The 25,377-nt window shown below is 43.0% G+C and overlaps 1 protein-coding gene across 1 annotated transcript in view; it reads left to right on the forward strand.

Annotated features, from left to right (window-relative positions):
• Positions 1–22,219, forward strand: part of ITGBL1 (integrin subunit beta like 1) — a 236,720-nt gene extending 214,501 nt beyond the window's left edge. Inside the window, exons 10-11 of the mRNA XM_066580198.1 lie at positions 11,140–11,253; positions 21,601–22,219. Of these exons, the coding sequence (XP_066436295.1) occupies positions 11,140–11,253; positions 21,601–21,692 (206 nt within the window). The 3' untranslated portion in view covers positions 21,693–22,219. The remainder of the gene's footprint in view (positions 1–11,139; positions 11,254–21,600) is intronic.
• The last annotated feature ends 3,158 nt before the right edge of the window (positions 22,220–25,377 follow it).

Consider the following 25,377-nt stretch of genomic DNA (forward strand, 5'->3'; position numbering starts at 1 on the left):
AGGAAGCCACCGGCGGTACATAAATATATCCCATTGCATTGCCCATCACAGCTGAGGTAATGGCATGTTAAATGCAGGTGGGCTTCGGCCCACAGTGCATGCCCCAGTCAGACTCAGGTTCTTTAGAAGTAGACACATGCAGTTACAACTCCCTGTGAACCCACAGCATGGGTGGCTCCCTGGAACCCACCGGCGGTACATAAATATATCCCATTGCAGTGCCCAACACAGCTGTTGTAATGTCATGTTAAATGCAGGTGGGCTTCGGCCCACACTGCATGCCCCAGTCAGACTGGGGTTCTTTAGAAGTGGACACATGCAGTTACAACTCCGTGTGGACCGACAGCATGGGTGGGTCCCTGGAAGCCACAGGCGGTACATAAATATATCCCATTGCATTGCCCATCACAGCTGAGGTAACGTCCGATTAAATGCAGGTGGTCTTCGGCCCACACTGCATGCCTCAGTCTGACCGGGGTTTTTAATACATAGACACTGGCAGGTACAAATCCCTAATGTGAAGTCCCTGTGGACACACAGCATGGGTGGCTTCCTGGAACCCACCGGCGGTACAAAAATATATCCCATTGCAGTGCCCAGCACAGCTGAGGTAACGTCAGCTTTAATGCAGGTGGGCTAAAAATTACTAGGATTACAATGTAGGCGAGGGCCCCAAAAAATTGGTGTACCAACAGTACAAATGTACTTCAGAAAAATTGCCCATGCCCAACCAAGAGGGCAGGTGAAACCCATTAATCGCTTTGGTTAATGTGGCTTAATTTGTAACTAGGCCTGTAGGCAGCCCAGTTAAAATAAAAATTGGTTCAGGTGCAAGTTTCAATGCTTTATTTAACTGAGAATTGAAACGTGTAAACATTGTTTACAAAAGTTATATGACTGAGCCTTGTGGGCCTAAGAAAAATTGCCCGTTCGGCGTGATTACGTGAGGTTTCAGGAGAGGGGCAGGAGGAGGAGGATGAATATAATACACAGATTGATGAAGCTAAAAGGTCCCCGTTTTTGATGGTGATAGACAACGATGCTTCCATCCGCGGGTGCAGCCTACGTATTGTTTAGGTATCGCTGCTGTCCGCTGGTGGAGAAGAAAAGTCTGGGGAAATCCAGGCTTTGTTCATCTTGATGAGTGTAAGCCTGTCGGCACTGTCGGTTGACAGGCGGGTACGCTTATCCGTGATGATTCCCCCAGCCGCACTAAACACCCTCTCTGACAAGACGCTAGCCGCAGGACAAGCAAGCACCTCCAGGGCATACAGCGCGAGTTCAGGCCACGTGTCCAGCTTTGACACCCAGTAGTTGTAGGGGGCAGAGGCGTCACGGAGGACGGTCGTGCGATCGGCTACGTACTCCCTCACCATCCTTTTACAGTGCTCCCGCCGACTCAGCCTTGACTGGGGAGCGGTGACACAGTCTTGCTGGGGAGCCAGAAAGCTGTCAAAGGCCTTAGAGAGTGTTCCCCTGCCTGTGCTGTACATGCTGCCTGATCTCCACGCCTCCCCTGCTACCTGGCCCTCGGAACTGCGCTTTCTGCCACTAGCGCTGTCGGATGGGAATTTTACCATCAGCTTGTCCGCCAGGGTCCTGTGGTATAGCATCACTCTCGAACCCCTTTCCTCTTCGGGTATGAGAGTGGAAAGGTTCTCCTTATACCGTGGGTCGAGCAGTGTGTACACCCAGTAATCCGTAGTGGCCAGAATGCGTGTAACGCGAGGGTCACGAGAAAGGCATCCTAAAATGAAGTCAGCCATGTGTGCCAGGGTACCTATACGCAACACATGGCTGTCCTCACTAGGAAGATCACTTTCAGGATCCTCCTCCTCCTACTGTTAAGGATCGCTGCGCGGCCACATAACCTTTCAAGACTTGAGTCCAAAGTAGTTCGTACCTGGATGCATCAAGGAGGCCAAAAACGATATAATTTATAGTTATTAGTTCCCACAGATACGTAGAGTTGAGCCGCGGCAGATATACAGCTCACTCTGCTTAAGGCGTGCGTACTCTGAGCGTTTATTGACTTGGTATAGTTCTAATACAGGAAAGGAATACGTCATTAGTCACGGGGTTAATCTTATTGGGTTAGAAAAACATTAAGAATCATATATTGTTCAGCAATCAGCGTAGTGAAAATATATCTGTTATGTTCTCAAGTGTCTGTTGTGGGATATACCCAAAGTGACAGTGTTATCTGGTCCTCCCTTGTATTCACTTTGTGATTCAGGTGGCTGTAGTACAGTCAATTCCTTTGTCCAAGTCTCCGAATAGAGGCGTGGGAGGGTTTCTTCTGATAAGAACTGTGTCCAGACTTGTTTCTCATGAAAAAGAACAGAGGCACATCATTAGACATTGTACCAAATCTCATGCTCCAAAGCTATTTCTGCTTGAGTTATTGTTTCACTACACACAAGCTTATTTACATCTTATAATGCTCCATTTTGTATCTAGCGGCCATTTTGAGACAGATTCTTCCATTTTATGAGCCTGTACTTTCTCACTCCTCCTCCTCCTCCTCAGGCCATACACGCTGAAAGGATGACAGGCAAGCAGCATGGGTACCCTCAGCAGTGGGCCAAGCTGTCTCTTCTCCCTCCTCCTCATGCTCCTCCGCCTCCTCCTCAACGCGCTGAGATATAGACAGGAGGGTGCTCTGACTATCCAGCGACATACTGTCTTCCCCGCCTCCGTTTCCGAGCGCAAAGCGTCACCCAATGTGCCGTCAAGGAGATATAGTGGCCCTGCCCGCCTGTGCTTGTCCACGTGTCCGTTGTTAAGTGGACCTTGGCAGTAACCGCGTTGGTGAGGGCGCGTACAATGTTGCCGGAGACGTGGTCGTGCAGGGCTGGGACGGCACATCGGGAAAAGTAGTGGCAACTGGGAACCGAGTAGCGCGGGGCCGCTGCTGCCATCATGCTTTTGAAAGCCTCCGTTTCCACAAGCCTATACGGCAGCATCTCCAGGCTGATCAATTTGGCTATGTGCACGTTTAACGCTTGAGCATGTGGGTTCGTGGCGGCGTACTTGCGCTTGCGCTCCAACACTTGCGCTAGCGACGGCTGGACGGTGCGCTGAGAGACATTGGTGGATGGGGCCGAGGACAGCGGAGGTGAGGGTGTGGGTGCAGGCCAGGAGACGGTAGTGCCTGTGTCCTGAGAGGGGGGTTGGATCTCAGTGGCAGGTTGGGGCACAGGGGGAGAGGCAGCGGTGCAAACTGGTGGCGGTGAACGGCCTTCATCCCACCTTGTGGGGTGCTTGGCCATCATATGTCTGGTGGTGGTGAGGCTGGTGGTGGTGGCTCCCCGGCTGATCTTGGCGCGACAAAGGTTGCACACCACTGTTCGTCGGTCGTCTGCACTCTCAGTGAAAAACTGCCAGACCTTTGAGCACCTCGGCCTCTGCAGGGTGGCATGGCGCGAGGGGGCGCTTTGGAAAACAGTTGGTGGATTATTCGTTCTGGCCCTGCCTCTACCCCTGGCCACCGCACTGGCTCTTCCAACCTGCCCTGCTGCTGCACTTGCCTCCCCCTCTGAAGACCTGTCCTCAGTAGGCTTAGCAAACCAGGTGGGGTCAGTCACCTCATCGTCCTGCTGCTCTTCCTCCGAATCCTCTGTGCGCTCCTCCCTCGGACTTACTCCAATTACTACTACCTGAGTGATAGACAACTGTGTCTCATCGTCATCGTCCTCCTCACCCACTGAAAGCTCTTGAGACAGTTGCCGGAAGCCCTCAGCCTCATCCCCCGGACCCCGGGAACTTTCCAAAGGTTGGGCATCGGTCACGACAAACTCCTCCGGTGGGAGAGGAACCATTGCTGCCCATTCTGGGCAGGGGCCCGGGAACAGTTCCTGGGAGTCTGCCTGCTCCTCAGAATGTGTCATTGTAATGGAGTGAGGAGGCTGGGAGGAAGAAGGAGCAGCAGCCAGAGGATTCAGAGTTGCAGCAGTGGACGGCGCAGAACTCTGGGTGGTCGATAGATTGCTGGATGCACTTTCTGTCATCCACGACAGGACCTGCTCACGCTGCTCATTTTCTAATAAAGGTCTACCGCGTGGACCCATTAATTGTGAGATGAATGTCGGGACGCCAGAAACGTGCCTTTCTCCTAATCCCGCAGCAGTCGGCTGCGATACACCTATATCAGGAGCTCGGCCTGTGCCCACACTCTGACTTGGGCCTCCGCGTCCTCGTCCACGTCCTCTAGGCCTACCCCTACCCCTCAGCATGGTGTATTACCAGTAGTGCAGAAACAGAACGCTGTAATTAAATGTGCCGCTTATTGGCCTGTGGTTGGAGGCTGACTTCGCTTACGGAACGCACAGCAGAGCCAGGAAAGAATTTTGCGCATGCCCGCTGTAACACTTAGCTGGCTGCGTATGAATTAGGACTACTACCCCCAGCAGAGACGCAGTACAGTCAGGACGGTCACAGGCAGCCCAAATATATTTTTTTAGCCCAAATTTTTTTGGAAAAGCCCACTGCCTATATAGACAGTATATGTCTTTCACGTTTTTCACTGTCCCTGCCTCAGCACTACTGGCCCTATACTATGTAAAATTACTGCAGTGCAGACTGTTTCCCTCTGGACAGGATGACAGCAATGATGTAACGGGCAACGCAGAGCCAGGAAAGAATTTTGCGCAAGCCTGCTGTAACACTTAGCTGGCTGCGTATTAATTAGGACTACTACCCCCAGCAGAGACGCAGTACAGTCAGAACGGTCACAGGCAGCCCAAATAGATTTTTTTGTCCCAAATTTCTTTGGAAAAGCCCACTGCCTATATAGACAGTATATGTCTTTCACCTTTTTCACTGTCCCTGCCTCAGCACTACTGGCCCTATACTATGTAAAATTACTGCAGACTGAGGACGCAATGCTCTGTACGGCCGATATAGAAAAAAAAAAAAAAAAAAAGGTGCAACACTGCAAAAAGCAGCCTCAACAGTACTGCACACGGTCAGATGTGGCCCTAAGAAGGACCGTTGGGGTTCTTGAAGCCTAAAATCACTCCTAACACTCTCCCTATAGCAGCTCCAGCATCAGCAGCACTTTCCCTGAGCTATGTCAGAATGCATCTGTGGCGAGCCGCGGGAGGGGCCGATTTATATACTCGGGTGACACCTGATCTCGCCAGCCACTCACTGCAGGGGGGTGGTATAGGGCTTGAACGTCGCAGGGGGAAGTTGTAATGCCTTCCCTGTCTTTCTATTGGCCAGAAAAGCGCGCTAACGTCTCAGAGATGAAAGTGAAAGTAACTCGAACATCGCGTGGTACTCGCCTCTAGTAACGAGCATCTCGAATACGCTAATACTCGAACGAGCATCAAGCTCGGACGAGTACGTTCGCTCATCTCTAATCGTATGTAATAAGTAACACTCTGGAAGTGGGTTCTAAAATGTAAAAAAAAACATTTGTAAATTTGCAAATAGACAATTCTATTTTGTGTTCACAGGTCCTCTGCCAACGTGTTTCCATGGTAAGAGACTATAAATCAACTTTGCGTAGTTTGATCCTGCAGTCAGTATTCCCTTCCATCTGTTTCACAACACAGGATTTGTAGCCTGTAAGCATGGAAACACATAGATGTGCATAGGAGCTGCATAAGCAAAACAGTTGTTTCATTTTATGTTCTTATTTATGTTGGATTGGGGCAATAAATATGGTTGCAAGATGGAATTTCTAATTCTAGGAGATATTTAATTTAGCATATTGTAATACAGATTTTTTGGCTATTATTATTGTAAATAATAGAAAATTCTTTGTTCAGGGAATAGCTATTCTGCACATAATATTTAGTAAATGTCATGCTGTCACAAAAGTCGTCTGATGACACACACATACTCATGTCATACTACTTTAAATTCTACATCTACTGTCCCACTTATTTTGACTAAATAAAAGACTGTTCTGTGATTAAGCTATAGGAACTGTGAGTTCAAAGTAACAAAGAATGATGCTAAGGGGTAAAATTATATTTGGCTTATTTGACAGTGGCTGGAGGATAGACACTGATGAGAAGATAATTTAATCTGAAACAAAGCAATGAGCATTTGTAAGGCAGGAGACGCTTCCTAAGAAAAACCTACATAATGACACAAGGTTATAATAAACTACAAATCTAAAGCGAATGGGTTCCATGCAAAGGAAGTAGTGAATCATAATTCAAACAAATGAAAGAAGCAAAAATAGAATACCATTTTAGAGTCAGTAATCATTTTGTGGCTGAAAGAGTTTTTGCCCCTTTAGTTCCAAGAACTTGGGTAGAGTTAGCTTTCAATAATCACCATCAGGACTCTATTCAGAATTCCCAGTATTTGTAAAATTAGTGTTTCGACCCTTGCTTTTGTTCTTCGTCCTCCTCCAAGATAGACATCCATGAGACTGAAAAAATCACTGACTGATTAAAGTCTGTATGATTGGAAGTTCAGTGTAATTTCAATTTAGCCGTAGAGAGACAAAAGAGAATTATGGATAAGAGTTATACCCCTGGTTCTTTGTTTAATGTAGGAGATAAGGTCTGGGTGGCTAGTAAGAATCAAAAATTAAAGGTTCTATCAGCGTAACTGAGTCTTAGGTTTATCAGGCCATACGAGATCCTAAAGGTAATTTATCCTACTGTCTTTCTTCTTCAGCTTCTTGTCTTTTAGGATCCCAAATATTATTCATGCGCCCCTACTGAAATCCTGTTGGTCTCTAGCCTACCCAGTTGAGCCACCACTTTCTCATGTTGTAATTGAAGGGCATCCTGAATGTGAGATTTCACAATTCTCATAGGGTCACAGGTTCTCCCGAGTATGATACATGTGGTAGTGGTGTGCCACCTCTGTAGGCAGATTACAAAAACTGCTATGGGGCCTAGGGTCAAATGGCCCTTTTCCGTGTCCCACTGGTGACTCACCTCCCTATTACCCTGAATGTCTGGCCATCAGCACAGGAGTTTCAGTAACTTACAAAACCACTGTCCATGCAGGCTGATACTCCCTCTCCTTCCTGTGCTCTCACTGTAATACTGGTGAGAGAGGGGGAGTAGCAACATCTGCACTGACTGCAAGAAATATCCGCAGCAGCTGTACTTTAAGTTACGGAAACTATAGTGCTGCTGGCTGGACATTCAGGGGGAAGGGGAGGACACTAGTACCTCATAGGGCCACAGAAGAGACACTGTTATATTTTGAAGTCCCATAGAGAGGACACTAGTACCTTGTGGGGCCACTAAGAGAGCACACTATCACTGTGTAAAGCCAGAATCTATTATATGGTGACTGCATTAAATATGTGAGGGAATATGTGAAGGGTCATTAGAAGCCTGTCTGTGGGCTCCACAAACCTTTTGGACTTGATACCGGAGGACCAAGAGTTAGTGTATTCTACATACTTCCCAAACTACACAAAGCTAGCAACCCGGGAAGGCCAATTATCACTGAAAAAAATCTGAGGATGGGTAGAAGGTGTCCTCAGACCAGTGGTGAGAAGTGCAGCCAGCTACTTGCAGGACACCATGGAACTACTGAACAAACTCCCAACCATAGGTACCCTCCTCGATGGCGCCAACCTGGTCACCATGGATGTGGAATACTTATACTGCAACATACCATACGAAGATGGACTTACCACCTGCCAGGCACACCTTGCGGCCAATGGGGTTGCCTCTGAATCTGTGTTACAATTAGACTCATCCTCACACACAGTTATTTCTCCTTTGGCAAAGAGATATTCCTGCAACTCACTGGAACCGCCATGGGCAGTAAAATGGCATCATAATATGCCAACCTTTTCATGGAGAGTGACTTTCTGGCCTCCTGCTCCAGCAAACCATTGGCCTACTTCCACTACTTTGATGACATGATAATCAATTGGACCAACACTGAACAAGAACTAATACATTTCCATGAGAAATTCAATGCATTTTCCCCCACTATAAACCTAACATTAAGCTACTCATATACAGAAATCAACTTTTTGGAAACCACCATAAAAATTTCAACAACTCAATACAACATCCCTATACCGAAAACCGATTGATCGGCCCACATGCTTCAGAAGGGACAGTTCCCATCCTAAGCACATCAAAAAGTCCATCATTTACAGCCAGGCCATCAGATACAACCGCATCTGCTCCAATCCAATAGACAGAGAGGAACCGTTATACTATCTTAAATGGACATTTTTAAATCAATGCTACCATCCCACCTCAATTGATGGTCAAACCACCAGAGCCACCAGGATACCCAGAAATCAACTACTCCAATACACAGAGAAGGAAGAAAATGGTCGTGTACCTCGAGTAGTGACCTACAATTCACAGCTAGAGGTACTAAGGAAAACTACAAAGAAACTCCATCATACCCTACACAAGGATGACTGTCTGAAAACCATATTCCTAGACCACCCCCTTCTTTGTTACAGGCAACCTCCAAATTTGAGGAACCTAATAATCAGGAAACACAAAAAGGAACTTATCCCTGCAATTTAAGGAGCTGAAAGACCTGCTCACATGTACTGACAACGGACAGGATACAAATCCTCAAGACACAAGCAAGACTGCAAGATCCCGGGGACATTCACATGTTCCATGCCCGATGTTGTGTACCTGATCCTGTGCAGGAAATTTCCTGTTGGGGGGTCTTTATATTTGGGAAACAGGACAAAAACGTAAAGCGAGGATGAGGTCTCATTGCAACACGATTAAAAAAAAGGACAGAATTACCTATGGCAAAGCATTTTTCTAGTCACAGACACAACATACAACATATGAAAGTTGCTATACTGAAAGGTAATTTAAAATCTCAGCATCACAGAAGAATTTGGGAGTATAAGTTTATAACCATTTTCGATACTCTCTAAACTAGAATGATTCTCGGAGGGGGCTTTTTTAATCAGTGGAGAATATGAGAAATCTGGAGCAGAGATAACATGCTGGCCTGGTAATCCCCAAACACCAATTTAGAGACCATAAAACTTTCACATCCCTTTATCGGTGGACTAATTAAGTATTTACTCCTCTGCTCATCCTGTTCTGGTATTGTTTTAAAGGGGTTGTCCCGAGGCAAACATCAAAATTTTACATTAGCCCATTCCCCCTGTCACCCCCCTGTCATAAAATAGCAATTTAAAGCGATTTTTAAACCGCTTGCTACTCACCAATATGACGAAATATGAAGTTATAAAAATCTTCTCCCCAAGATGGCCGCCAGTCCTTTCCCAGGGATGCACCGCGGTTTTCTCCCATGGTGCACCGCGGGTCTTCTCCCATGGTGCACCATGGGCTCTGTGCGGTCCATTGACGATTCCAGCCTCCTGATTGGCTGGAATCGGCACATGTGACGGGGCGGAGCTACGATGACGACGCAGTGACCAGCTCTCCGGCACGAGCGGCCCCATTCACCAGGCAGAAGCACGGACTGCACAAGCGCGTCTAAAAACGCCAGAAGACATCAGAATTAGAGGGAGCCATGGAGACGGGGACGCCAGCAACGGAGCAGGTAAGTGAATAACTTCTGTATGGCTCATATTTAATGCACAATGTATATTACAAAGTGCATTAATATGGCCATACAGAAGTGTATAACCCCACTTGCTGCCGCGAGACAACCCCTTTAAGTGCAAATTAATCACACCATGTCTGTGCTGTGTCATATGTATATACATAGATATGCCTCTTTGGACCTATTTCATTATGCCTGAAGAAGAACCCTAAGTGGGTTTGAAAGCTTGCTATAACATCATTTATTTTTGTTAGCATTTAAAAAAGTATTATATCTACAAGATTACTTGGTTTCTCTTACTGAGAACAGTCACATTTTGTATTATTTAGTTAGTTCAGTTGAGTGGCTTTCACATAGAGCTGTTTAATACACTGTGTATTTCCATTTGGGGGTTCTGTGAGAGCTGCAGTAAAGAGTGTTATGACAGAACCCACGAAGAGAGCCATTTACTTGTATTGTGAAATGTACACCCCTTAGGTGTCCGTTTTACAAGGTTTTAATTTGTTTCCATTACAACGTAATTCACTTTTTAAAATAGGAAAATACATTTTCTGAGTGATCAGCTTTTGCCTCCCTCTTTTAAGGGGATAGTCTGGTAAAAAAAAAATGTCATTCATTGTGTAACAAAGTCCACCGGTATATATTAGTAGGCTAGCATTACCTTATTTAGCTTTCTTTTCTATATGAAAATTAAGTCAGTTGAGTCATGTGATCTATGATGACCCCCTGGGAATTACTCGTCTTTCTGTTCTCTCAAGGAGCTCCATATATAATGAAATTGCATGAATTGTACCCCACAGGCTCTGCATGAGGGGCACAGCAACTCCTATTACATTATTGCTGATGTTTTCATGAATAAAGGCTTCTGTCACACAGTTATAATGAAGGAAATGACAGTTCAAAAACCCTGATTGTATATGTATGGTCTTTAGCTCATTTAGGAGAATACGCAGGGTAATGATAGTCACACTTTCTTCTCAGCAGGCAGAGTTAATACTGCTCTAGCTGGTCATGTGATACTGTGCTGATGGGCTTAATAGCATAGCAAAGAGGCGGGCATGACTAAATCTAAATTTCAAAATGGTGTTCGATATGTGTCAGACAGGAAGCTGCACTGCATGTAAGTGAGTGCAGTATACATAGGAAATGTCCAGCATGTGTTAGACAGCTGAGAGGTGCAGTGATGGAAGAATGTATGTTCAATGGAGTACTTCTTTCATCTCCTATGCCTTGCTGTAAAATGAATATTGTTTGCATTAATGCTTGCTCTGGGGTTGTCATGACAGCAATGAGAAACTTCTACATGGAAATCCTGCCATGTGACCTCCACTTTTAGAACATATCTATAAGAGTAAATATCACTTGACAGGATGTCCATTCACAGAAGGATAGGACTGATTCTGCTACCATGGCAACCCCAGAGCAAGCATTACTTTACCGGATAGAAGACATTGAAACTTCTATATAAAAAATTACTTTCATTATCAATGTAAAATATCTCTTTAAAAAGTAAGACTTTATTTTTTTTTTTTATTGAAACTATGTTCAGTAAATGAAAAAGTCTGCCCTACACAAATTACCATGTAGCCTTGTGTTTTGCTCAGAATATCTGTCGCTACAAATAATGGCCATTTATGTTTTCAGGTTCCTGCCATTGTGGAAAATGCATCTGTTCACCACAGGACTGGTATGTTTCAGGGGAATTCTGCGAATGTGATGACAGGGACTGCGACAAACACGATGGCCTTATTTGCACAGGTAAACAGAATGTTAGATGTAATCACCGTTCTTGTCAAGAAAGACTCTTCCTCACATTGCTGTCCTCTGTAATCCTACGAGGACATATAAAATATTCTACCTATGAGACTTTTTCTGCAAATCTAAAATTTTCCCTGGATTGTTTTTACAACTTTGAAGGAATAAAACATGAATGTACAGTCTTTTTTTTAAGCAACTACATCACAAAGGTATATCTATTGCTATCAAGGACTCTAAAGACATGGCTTGTTTTCTGATACTTCAGTATGAAGGTCCCATTCACATGAGCGTACTTTCTGTCCTTATTCACTCTATATTACTTACGGATCCATTTAATTAATTTGGTGTACTCAGATGTCCGTACTGCATCCGTATAGAAAATCATAGCATGTTCTATTTTAGCCTATATTCACAGGCCAAAATAGTCCATGAAAGTTTATGGCAGAGTAAAAAACGCAGTGAATACGGATGTTACATGCTTATTCACTGCATTTTTTATGCAGGTTGTCAGGAGACACTGAGAAAAATAAGGCACATTAGTTAGGCCAACCTGCGTTTTTTTTTGTTTGTTTTTTTAAACTCGATGACTATGGATGCAACAGGAAACAAAAATACACCAAATATGTACCAGAAACACACATGCACATTCATTGAGAACGCTGCGTTTTTCACAGAACCCCTTTAAGGGGACAGTCTGGTAAAAAAAAATGCATACACCAATGTGAATTAGCCCTAGATGTGATAAATCAGTCATTTGGATGCTGATAGCCTATTGTAATTTTTCACTTGTTTTGAACTAATGAAAATATATCCCATCATCTGAAAGCAGAGGCACAACTTGAAGCTGCTGGGCCCCAGTGCAAAATCTGGAACTGTAAAGTTTCATCGATAGTATTGGTTTGCAATATGGGGAAGAGAGATTTTATAGGTGCCCTAAGGCTCCTGGGCCCAGGTGTGACCGTACCCTCTGCACCCCTTATAGTTACACCCATGTCTGGAAGATTATAAAACTATACTTCCAGAATAGTTTTTATTGCTATGCATAGTCAATCTTTTTAAAGCTTTGCACAAAGTGCAGTCAAGACTTTCAATGTTTAACGGGCCACATGGCCGGCACACAGGTACTAGGATACGTTACAGCAGATGCAGTAACCAGAGTATACAGTATTTATTAAAGGACACAGAAATAAAAATAAACAATTGTATAATAGTAAGCAAAAAAATAGATTTTTCACCCTCATTTAACTAAACATGAAATGCTTTTGACTATAATGTAGCGGTAGTACGAACAAGGCAATTTAATAAAAATGCAGATTATGGAACATAATATACATTTCCCTCTGTGGTTGAGTATATTCTTACTTCTATAGACAATTCAACTTTCCCCTATGTCAAGTGTCTCAGTCCAACAATAGGTAGATGTCTACGCTCCCCCATTCCTTTGTAAACCTGAGGAGTTTGAGTGATGACACAAAAATCTATCTCTATCGAGGTGCACACCTACAGTCAAAAAGTCCTTTTAGAGGCTGGACTCACTTACAGTTCGCTATGTAGGAGTCACAGAATCCACCAACTCAATCTCTTCTGCAATCTCATTTGGGGTCGGGAGCGCTACTCTCTGTTTCTCTCGATGTCTCTTTAGCATTGCTAATACGCCTTTCCTGGGCCAAGTCCTTTGCAGCTCCTCTCTTTTCCACCTCCTGGTCTTGCAGACAGCAGCTTTCTCAGCCTCTTTTGTGACACCAGCACAGCTCACTACACAGCTAAAATGATCCCTTTTTATCTCAAGGCATCATGCAATCAGTCAGAGTCCAGTGAACATGCTCAGTTCCACTGTGCTAAATTTTTGGCACACTACAATTTTAGTGCAGTTTTTGGTGCATCTCTCAAGTCTGTCTCTATAGCAACACTATACATGGGTGTGCGTCTTTACAAATGCAACATAAAATCTTTGCTATTTTGTGCCCAACAATGGATATTTACAATACATATCATATTATAGCATGCACATTGCAATATTAGGTAAATATTGGATTGTTAGCATGATTATATCTATGTCTACTTTTAATCTGGCGATAGATGTAAAGATTTATTACTGTTAGGGATGGTTCAGATTTAACAGTTGTGTCCAACCATATGTTTTATTGCCTGAGCCAGACACAACTAATGACAAATTTGTACACTTTGTGCATGTGGGGACATACTTGAGGGGACATGAGCCATGGAGGCAACTAAGGTTGAGTGCATTTGGGGCGCCAGCTTGGGAAAACTATATTTTTCAGCCAGTGTACAGGGCGCCAGTTGAAGAAAGCAGCTGACTGCTGCAGCATCTTACTAGAAAATTTAAAGGTCTTTGGTGCAGGGTGGCTACTGCAGCAGCAGTCAGCTGTTTTATCCTACCATAGGCTTTCTGTGTCCTGGGGTCAGCCAGTACTGCCCTATGAAAATATCAGCCATGCAGTTTTCATGCCCTCTGTGATGTCTCCTGTGCTGCTGCGAAGCTCTTGTGTGCAGTGCAGGAGGAGGGATATGATCCTCTCACATGGAGCCCCTTCTAAAGAGGAGGCAGCGGAGGCAGGCTGAATGCATGCAGAAGAGGAAGATATTTGATCAGTTTGTCTGCTCTAATTCTTTATAATTCAGATCTCAAATCTGAACCCCTTCCTCTCTCACTTCCCCCAATAAAGTTTACTATTACCTGCACAATGTCATCCTTTCCTCCCTACACAGTCTTACTATGCTACCCTTCTTGTGCCTCCAGTCTTAACCACTTCCTTCCCTCTCTAGACTACAACTATGCTGTACTCCTATAATCCATTAAACTGGGTCCTCACACTGTTTCACACAGCATTTCAGTGTGCGCCCAGTCCTTCCTTCCAGGGGTTCTGTCTGAATCACCAAAACCGGCATTCAAATAGAACCCTGGACAGAGGCATAGGCTTTCAAAAGTCAAACGGAAAACCGTGGTGTACACGTTGGTCTCCGCTTCACCTGGTTTCTGTCCCTTTTTGGTATTAATCCATGACAGAATAGTGTGTATAGGGCGTAGGCAAAGTATTTGAAACTTTAGGTAGTGAGAATGCGAGCTAAACGCAAGGAATCTTTCTAGCGCAGTAGTAGAGAGGAGCAATGCTGCTCTTTAAGACATCCAGTATACTAACACCCCCACATTAAGGGGAATATTTGGGAGGCAACTCCAAGACTGGTATATCCCTCTAAATTGAAGCACAATAGAGGAGAAAAAGCATTTAAGAGACTTAACAATTAGTCTCCCAAGCTGTAGCGCTTCCAAGAGACCACAGTAAAATTCATTATCTACTGTGGTTAGCCCTCTCACTACAGTATAGATACCGCTCAGCATCAACACTGGGCTGAGTGTATCACTCCCCTTATTATTGTAAAGATAGGCAATATTTTAATGCACTCTATCAATATATTAGCAGACTGCAATTAGATAGCTTGATGTTGCATTCCAGGTGACAATGAGGGCTTAGTCAGACGGGCGTTTTTTGCCGCGATTTGCGCATGCGCATGCGTCCGGCGATTTTTTAAAACCATTGCTTTGCAATGGTATCGGACACATGAGCGCTTTTTATGCGCTCGTCCGATAAATTATAGAACAAAAAATCGCAGATCGCACCTATCTGCGATCTGCGATTCCTGTTCGCTTCTGTATATGCGCTCAATGGGGCCGGCGGCAGCAGCGCCGACCCCATTGAGAACATATAGAAGACAAATCATTCTTCTCTGCCACAGCTGTAACAGCTGTGGCAGAGAAGAACGATGTTTGCCCATTGAATTCAATGGAGCGGCAATACAGCCGCTCCATTGAAAGCAATGGGCTGCCGGCGTGCGCGGGGTGAATTGTCGGGAAGGGGTTAAATATATAAACCCTTCCCTGCAATTCATCCTAAAATGTGTTAAAATAAAAAAAAAATTGTATACTCACCTTTCTAGTGCAGCCGGAGTCCAGCCGCGGCCGCTGTCAGTTCTCCTGAACTGCTTCTCGGCACTATTCAGCCGGCGGGGCTTTAAAATCCCCGCCTGCTGAATGATCTGCCTCTGATTGGTCACAGCCTGACCAATCAGAGGCCTGTTTCACTCACACACCCATTCATGAATTCATGAATGGGTGAGTGACTGCTGCCTCTCAGTGCTGAGCCAATCAGGGGCAGGTCTGACTCACATCCATTCATGAATTCATGAATGGGTGTGAGTGAGGCATGCCTCTGATTGGCTCAGCGCTGAGCCAATCAGGGGGCAGGTCTGACTCACACCCCCTTCACACCCACTGCAGGACGGCCGCTCGGAGCTCCAGCTGCCGGGAGAAGGTAAGTGCATATATATTTTTTATTTTTACACATTTTAGGATGCATTGCAGGGAAGGGCTTATATATTTAAGCCCTTACGACAATTCATCCCGGCTCGCCCGCAGCGCATTGCTTTCAATGGAGACGGCTGTATTGCCGTCTCCATTGAATGCAATGCGCTGGACAGCTCCGGCCCGTTTCTAATGAAACGCGGCTAGGAGCAGATTTTCGGGCGATTTGCGGGCGACTTGCACGCACCGGTCACGCGATTTGCGGATGCGCATCCGTCATGCGATCCGCAAATCGCGTGAAAAAACGCCCGTGTGACTAAGGCCTAAGTCAGTAAGACGTTCACCTTTCAGCAACAACCACTTTATAGTAAACTCTCCAACTTCCTGATGACCCGCATTAATCGCTAAACATCTGAGCTTAGATCATATCGAATTCAACAACTGAGCTTTAATTACATACTGCCAGACTCTATAATATTCTTCTCCTTAACTATTTGGAGCTTTACCATAGCCATCTTTCTAGTGATATGCTGTGGTCCTTATACACCACTCATTTGGGAGGACCATGTTCTCCTAGGCGGACTATTATTTTTATCAGTCCCGAAGGACTGACGTTTCATCGTTGTTGTGTGTCTGTACGTGAATTTGTGTCTCTTGGTTTTTCTTTTTTGCCCTAGCCTAGTGGGTGTGGTATCCCTCCCCCAATTCCTATGGTGCGGCTTAGTGTGCCCTTTTGTGTGAATGTCTTTTAACCAATATTAATAAAAAACAGTTTTATTTTTTAGTCTTTTCTTAATTTCCTCTCCAAGTACATTTACAAATAAACAATATTTTCACAAATGATAATGATCTCTTTAAACTCTTATTAACATTAATCTTAGTTCAGCTCCTGAGCCTACTCAATACACTTTCCTATGCCATCTGACATACTGTACATGTATATCAGCTAGGGCTTAAATAGTTTAAATTATAATTAAAACTGGTTGAGGTCGGAGGGGGGTACGCTACCTGTAGTTGATTGTGTCACCCATTGTTTGGTTTCACCAGTTTCCAGTACCATTTGCAGGCAGCCAAGATAGCCACAGTCCTTTAGTAATTACATTATACATTGCTCTGTGATTGGCTGATCACGTGAGCAGCACTGGCCAATCACAGAGCAAGTAAAGTGCATTGATAGTCCTAATACTACCAATGCACAATGGACCATTGTGTAGTCTAAAGATGGCAGCAGCCATCCTGGCCTCCCAAAAAACGGCATCGGGAACTTGTGGAACAGAGCAACGGCTGGCAAAACTACAGGTAATGTATCCCCTTCACCTTCCGGTCCTAGGATAGAATTTTGTCCTATAACCAACAGTCGCTCTAAGGAGTATGTCTATGTTTATAACTATTTTTTCTATTGCCCCAGAGCGTTTGAAATGAAAAAAGTAAAACAACTTTGAAAACAGTCTTGATTGAAAACAAACCTAGAATTGTGTGTCTGGAGCTTTTATGCAGAGCTGCACTATTTGCTTCCATAATTGGACTGCAAAATCTTCGGTGTCTAATTCTGCAGCCACATTCCGTTTCATCTGTCCCCTGCTCCTTGATAAGCTCCTGAGCAGACAATAAAACACAATGGATTGGGTAGGTGCACGCGAGACAGAATTCCTGCAAATTTTCTGTCTGGACTTTTGGACAGATAACACTGTCCAACACAATTTTTGTAACCGATAAGCAGATAGGCGGCCCATAGTAACTTTAGTGCGCTGAATGCAAATATGATGTGTTTTTTTCTGCCACGTAAGGTTTTCCAATTATGGGGAATACTGTAATCCAATTGCCGTTGTACTTTATGTTTTGGAAATATGCCTATACAATTAATCCAGTCGGCTCGCCATTAACCTCGCTTAATAAAAAAAATAACAAAAGTGATTGCGCAACTATTTCACAATCACTGTTACACACCGCGTGCTGGCTGAACACTATAAGGGTAGGTTTATGTAACATATAGGGTATGTTTCCACGTGCCGTAAACACTGCAGATCATCCACCAGTAGGTTGTAAGTAATGAACTGTGTCTTTACAGGTCATTGGTTAGACTAAATAAAAGAATCAAAGTCATAAAACAAAAATACATGTTTGGTATCGCTGCATCCGTAAAAGTCTGATCTATCAAAGTAACGCATTATTTACCCTGTATGGTGAACGTCGTCCGAAAAAACAATTAAGAACACCAGAAATGCGTTTTTTTTGGTCATTCTGTCTCCAAGAAAAAATGCAATAAAAAGTGATTAAAAAGTCGTACATATTTCAAAATGATACTAACGCAAACTACAGGTTGTCCTGCAAGAAATAAGCCCTTGTACACCTATGTGGACGAAAAAATAAAAAAGCTATTGCGTGCAGAAAATAATTTTTAAAAAATTAAATATCTTTGAAAAAAAAACAAAATAGTACAGCAAAAAAAAAAAAACTATATAAGTTTGGTATCATAGTAATCGTACTGACCCATAGAATAAAGTTATCATGTCATTTTTGTTGCAGTTTGTGGGCTGTAGAAACATGTCGCACCGAAAGATGGCGGAATTTCGTGGTTTTTTTTCATTTTACTCCACTTAGAACTTTTTAAAAGTTTTTCAGTACATTATATGGTACGTTAAATAGTATAATTAAAAAATACAACTCAGCCTGCAAAAAACAAGCCCTCATACAGCGACGTCGATGGATAAATAAAGGAGTTACGATTTTTTAAACGGAAAAATATGCTTGGTCACTAAGGGGTTAAATAACTTGAACTTGAGACGTGCTGCTATTACTCAGTTTTTAATTATAATTAGCAAGTTTTAATTTTACAGAAACATATAAATAGCTTGTTTTTTGTTACAAAAATTGTTTAAAAACTTGTTGCACAGTGAAATCTGCAGCAGAATACAATTGCAATAGAAATGTTCTGTGTGAAAATTAACCTGAGGTGTGGATTATTAAATGTCATATGTCAGCTTTGCATATGCAAATCAGAAGATGGAACAATGCTCCTACAATATGCAAATGGGAAGATGGAATCACCCCAAAACAGCTGAGAGGCAATCATCCAGAAACAGCTGTCTGTGCATGCTTATCTTTTCCTTCTGAAGAAGATTCTGGCTTTGGCTCATAATTCCCTGCTGCCTTCCAATAGGTGGCGCTGTGAAGGCATTGTTATATCCTGCATTTGCATATTTCCCACAGGAGGTTGGATAGCTTTATAAGTTTTCTCACACCTTCTAGGTGTTCTCCCTAAGGAGAAAAGATCCTCTTCCTGACCCACATCTATATTTGTAATCAAGACTATATGCAAAGTTGCTTTACCCCTAAAATTTTAGATCCAATGGAGCAACAAAGTAGTCTGTTACATACCCTCTAAGTGTGTTGTGTGCCTACTAGCAGTGTGACTGGCTTAGTCTTATTCTTTGTGTGCAGTCATAATAACAGGATACGTATTCTTGTTTTTACTATATATGTGCTACCAGTGTGATTGATAACTAAATCTATAAACCTCCTCGGTTCCTACATTTAGGATTTTTTCGTGTTTCAGATTCTTTTTTTTTCTCAGATTATCAACCGCCTTTGTTTGATTTCCTGGAAAATATAGCATTGAGTTTGACAGCATGTAATTTTAGTATTGTTCAGTGTAGACACTTGGAGACATGACAAGACTGATCAAGGTGTATCCGAAGTGTTTTAGGTATTACAGACATATGTCTCTGTGCTAGAAACTGCAAGAAGAAAGATGAAAGAACATCAATATTCCAAAGACATTATACCTGCTGCACTTATCTGTTGATATTTTTAGATGATCACACAGGCTTGTGCCAAGGGTTGACACGGTGAGGTGCATGGAGGTAATCTTCAAATCTCAGCATCAATGACTCTCCTACTGCACTAATAGAAACGAGGGTAGAAAACGATACTCTAGTGTCCAACCTATGAGCAGTAAGTTCTCAGTGTAAGAAACTGATTACTTCATGTTAGCCTATGGTGCAGTATGTCTTTCATACAGTATATAGTTACTGGGCTACAAAAAGACCAGTTTCAAAATTTTCGTATTTATAAACCACAAAATCTTCCCTTGGCAATCAGCCATATTCTTGAATCAACATTCGAAATTAATAGCAGTAGCCCTGCATAGTCTTCTTTCAGTTAGTATATCTACTGTATCCCTTTCTTAACTATTGAACAGTCTACATTTAGAGCTCTGGAGAAGAAAAAAAACGATAGAGCAACTTGGTGAAAGTTATAATTTATCAATCCTATAGACTACAAGGTCACAAGATTAATCACAGTGCCATAGATTTACTGCACTGGTGAAAAACATTTTTACTTCTTTAATTAATTTATAATTGTGCAACCCTCCAGCACGTAGAGCATTGCTATATCGATGGGTGAAAACCTAGATAGTCAGAAAAAGCCTAAATATGAATATATGTTCTATATGTACAAGAAGGTTTCTATCACTAATACATGTTCAGAGGCTCCATACAATATGCATTAGCTAGTGCAGAATGCTTATAGACTATGGTTTAATCACTAACCCTAATGGGCAGCATCGTGGCTCAGTGATTAGCACTTGCAGAATTGGGGTCCTGGGTTCGAATCCCACTAAGGACAACATCTACATAGAGTTTGTATGTTCTGCCCATGTGTTTCCTCCCACAATCAAAAAACATGCTAATAAGTAATTTTAAAAAATTGTGAGTCCCAATGGTGACAGTACTCAATGAAAGGTGCTGTGGAATATGTATGCGCTATATAAATAAAGGTGACTGTTATTATAGGTACAATGCCTTTATTAGTTGCATTTATGTGGGCATTGCTTCTTCTATTGTGGATTTTTTGACCTGATCATATTTGTAGGATCAGGAAGAATTTTCCCCTCTGTGGTTCTGGCTTTGCCCTTATCCATGACTTGTAGAGCACTCATTCTTTACTTCTTACTGCTGTTTTCATTGTCATGGATAAGATTTATCAAGTTGTTAAATAGCTTTTAATGTGGAAAGAATGTTCACCCTGGCAACACGCTTTCCATTCCCCATTCACCCCCGTACAAAGGAAATAGAGTAACAATAGTGGAACTACTCTTTATTGTTTTGCTGCGTGCAGAAGACCTTACTCCATACGGCACACATATAGGTGCATGATTTCATATGGAGACATAGAAAGGTTTGCATTCTTTCACATTCTGTATTAACCTGAGAATAAATGTGGCATATTCCATGAGAGGTCATGTGTACAGAGGTGTTTTCTCCTAGAAGCAATGCTTGTAGGGGAGAATATCTCTGACATATGAGACCTCTCAGAGCTCCATGTAGTATAGAGCCACAGGGGGCTCCTTGTCATTCCATAGTGCCTATTGTACCGATCTGAGTTACTGCCTGTAATATAGTCCAATGACATAGTCACAAAGAGGGATGTATGTTTTATGTCATTAGACTTTGTTGGGAAGCCTAATGTATATGTTTATTTATATATTAATCACAGTGCCATAGATTTACTGCACTGGTGAAAAACATTTTTACTTCTTTAATTAATTTATAATTTTGCAACCCTTCAGCACGTAGAGCATTGCTATATCGATGGGTGAAAACCTAGATAGTCAGAAAAAGCCTAAATATGAATATATGTTCTATATGTACAAGAAGGTTTCTATCACTAATACATAGTCTTATGAAGCTGAAAGGGTTAATTCTGGTCTTCAGGTGCAGCCAGTGCAGATGAGTACGGCTATGTATCCATCTAACACACTATAAAGCCTCAGAGAAAGAAAAGACAGCATGATTATAGTGTATAGCACTTTGCTAAGAGCACTGCTGAAAAGATGCTATTAGTTGTCTGAAAGTCTATATTTCCAGTTGCTGCTAAATCAAATGCAAAGTGCTCCACACAAAAAGGGAATATTTAAGGGACCAGTTATAGGGTTTTGATTATGACCTGCTACTCTTTAATAAGGCATTTGAAGTAGTACACTTTGATTGTGACAATTAAACTCCTATTCAATTTGTTTTTAGGCAACGGGATATGTAACTGTGGCAACTGTGAATGCTGGGAAGGATGGAATGGAAATGCCTGTGAGATATGGCTTGGAAATGAATACGCCTAAAAGCAAACTATAGAAATTGTTTTTAAAAAGTCTTTTATTTTAATATAGGCTGCTATTGAACATACACAGCAATAGTGGAGTATATACCCCATCATCTGATCTGCTTAATCCGACTGTTCTAAGTCTGTAATTTTGTAGAATTTACTCAATTTTGGCTAACTTTGAGATATTTTATGTGTACAGGGAATAGAAGAAATTGCTTTATTGCATAATTGACATGGTTGTCAGGATTTCATATCATCAATCCATGCTAAATGGATGATAATTAGCCAGATGGCATAGTATGATAGGTAAACACAATTACAAATACCTAGAGGTGGGTCATCAACCCAATTGTAATGGTAATAACCGATCCCATCCATGACACTTCGGTTCTTTCAATGAGTCTATCTTTGGTGCCGATAGTTTGCTATAATAGTTCTTTTTTACACTAACCTTATAATAGAACATGTAAGAGATACTCTGCTGCCTGTAATAAAGAGATGGTTATATCTACCGCTATTTTAATAAATATCACATGATGTGTGTCTTGTTTGTGTTCCTGTTTGTTAATGCTTTTAATGTTATGAAGCAAATATAGTGCAACGGAAAATTCAGTTGCCCTGTGTATAGAGCCTGTATGTGCATGATGGCTATGTGCTTCCTTAGTACAGGCTGGACAGCCTCCAAGTGCTGCCCTACTGGCTCTGGCACTGGCTCTACACAGATATTCTCTCCCAGAAGCAATGCTGCATTATTAGGTATTTTAGATTTATGCAGAAACTGAGCAAAAAAACTCAAAATCGTACCAAGGTCCAATGCCCTGGTTGCAGCCCTATTATGTCTCAAAATAGAGATGAGCGAGCACGCTCTGATAAGGCGGTTACTCGAGCGAGCTTCGCTCTTCTCGAGTAACTGCATTCTCATCCGAGCAGGCTCGGAGGGGCGGCGGGGAGGAGAGAGAGATCTCTCTCACTCTCCTCCCCGCCCCTCCCACCGCTCCCCGAGCCTGCTCGGATAAGAATGCAGTTATCCGAGCTCTCTCATCTCTATCCCAAAACAAAATACATATATTTTCATTACTTATAGTGTGTCCTTATATTCCACAAAGCTGGAGATAGATAGTCCACATTTATATTAATCCATGTCACAATCTAGTTTCCCCTCCTCAAACACACATATAGGCTTCATGCACATGGGCGGATTTTTGCTGTGGAATCTGGGACTGGCGTCCACTTCTGGGTCTCGCAGCAATAACCTTTCATAGCATGCTATGGAAAAATGATTCTTCATGTACATGAGCGGAAACCAATTGTGGTTTCCGTTCGCTCATAAACAATTGCAGCATGCTCTATTTTCCTGCGGTTGCAGCACAGATGGCTTCCATTGAAGTCAGTAGAAGTCGGGTGGGCCGTGGATTCCATGGGAAAAGCAGTAGTTTAAAGAAAAAAATCTGTACTGCGCATATCCGATGACGAGCTGTGCAGACCATCCGCAGTACAGAGAAGCCGAAGAAGACAGGTCCGCTTAGACACCAGCGAAGAAGACGACTGGTACGCATGGTTACCTGTCGCAATCAGGGCTGGATTCTGCAGCCGGAATGCAGACCTGCCATATGCATGAGGCCATACTTGGGTCCAATTCCATAGAAAGCCAGTTAACCTGTTGGTATGTTTTTGGAGACTAATAGGTAACCAGAAAAAACAAACGAACATATAAACCCCATGCTGATGTTGCTCCAGTTGGATTTGAACCTACAGTCTGATATAAATGCAGCAGGGCTGAATTTGTTGCCTAGAGCAGATGATCCAAAAACACAACCCCTGTTTATATATTCTATTAGTGCACATGAACATCATAGAGCAGGGTCCCCTGCTTAGGACCCACTTCTATGTGCTGGCACAGAGAGCTGCTCTGCAGAGAGCCATCACTGTATGGCAATGTAAGGCTGGGTTCACATGGGATGCTTTCCCAGTGGAAATTTAGCGGTTTTGCCGTAGCAAAAAAACATGAGATTTCCACAGGATAAGTGCAGCCTCAAGACCCGCATGCTTTTCCGTTGTGGCTAGCTTTCACATAGAGAAAAGAGAGCCGCAATGAAAAAGAAAGATTTAAAATGCTGCGTCCCTGAGAATCTGCACTGCAGCGCGGCTAATGCCGGCTTTACCGCAACTGATTGTCCGCCCCGTGTAGACGAGATTTTTAACAAATCTCATCCACATGGCTGGCTAATCCTGGGATTAACAGCCGCAGGCGGATTTGTCGCAGCGATATTACACACAGAATTTTCGCTGCAAATCCGCCCTGTGTGAACGCAGCCTTATACTACTGTTCCAAATGTCTGGCAAAGTCAACTGTTTGCCATAGATACTGTGAATTTTAAGCAAGGTGATCTGCTGTTTGCCCAAGAGGACACATCCTGAAAGAGGTTGTCTGTGATAGGTCAACTCCTTTAACTGTTTTGTGCACCATGATAACATTAAGTCCTACCGAAAACCACTGAAAACACATTAGGATTTTCAGAGTTGTGTCAAATGGCAAACTAAGCTTTACTACAATGACAAACTCACTTATTCTTCACTAATTTGCTTAATATCGGCTTTTTAAAAAGATTCATCACTTAATTTCAATTTATTTTTTATTCTTTCTCTTATTGAACAGTACTGTACACAAGTTTTAGGCAGGTGTGGAAAAAAATGCAGCAAAAAACTCTTTCCTTCCACAAGGTCACAGAATGGAGTCAGAAGCATGCTCACTGCATCAGAGGCAGTAGTGTTGCAGCTTCATAAATGTCCTCACCTGCTTCATCACCAGTTCCTTCTCATGGAGGCTCTGGTAATTCACCCTCTCACCATCCTATAGCTTTGCTGGAGCTCACAGTGCAGAAAGGTGGACCCAAACCTGCTGGACATGTAAGTGCCGCAGCTAACTCTAATATGGTGACTGCATATGTTGTATCTGATCAGCAACACATTATTCAGCAGAACTTGCTTCAGTATGATCACTCTCTGTCCTCCCTAAAACCAGTGTCTGAGGAACCTCTTAAAGCTATGTTGCTGGAGTTGAGAGCATCAAGCAGAGTTTACAGAACTGGGAGACCAAACTTCTCACATTGAATCTAAAATGGTAGAATTCTTAACAGCTTACAATAAGTTAGTGGATGGAAATAATGCCCTAGAGGAGGAGGGTGGGGGGGGGGGGGGGAGGAGGGGGAGGAACGAGAATTGAAATTGAAAGTCGCAGATTTGGAAGATCAGTCTTGCCATAACAACATACGATCCCACAGCATAACTGAGTCAATTAAAGCAGAGTAGCTTGCAGAATATTTTACATATTTCTATGTTGCAGTCCTTCTAGATACACCTCAAATTGATGTGCTAAGGGCTCGTTCACTCGAGTGTTTGCGTACAAAGCTGCGTGCCTCCCGAAGCATTGTACGCAGTACAGCCCATATGGTCTGCCAGTAGATAGTCGTTAGAAACCATATACGGGCTGCGATTGGCACTGCGCATGCCCAGGAATCTGACATTATGGACATAGGCAAAGTGATTTTTGTTCTCAAATCCCTGCTCTGTTTAGAGCGGGGATGCATATTGAAATGCTTCCCATACACATTGCATGCGCATAAACAGCATTTCATGTGCAGCTCATTCAAGGGCTGCGTATGAAACACGGAGAAATAGGGCATGTTGCAAATTATTTCTCC

The sequence above is a fragment of the Eleutherodactylus coqui genome, chromosome 1 (genome assembly GCF_035609145.1).
Source record: "Eleutherodactylus coqui strain aEleCoq1 chromosome 1, aEleCoq1.hap1, whole genome shotgun sequence".
NCBI lineage: Eukaryota > Metazoa > Chordata > Amphibia > Anura > Eleutherodactylidae > Eleutherodactylus > Eleutherodactylus coqui.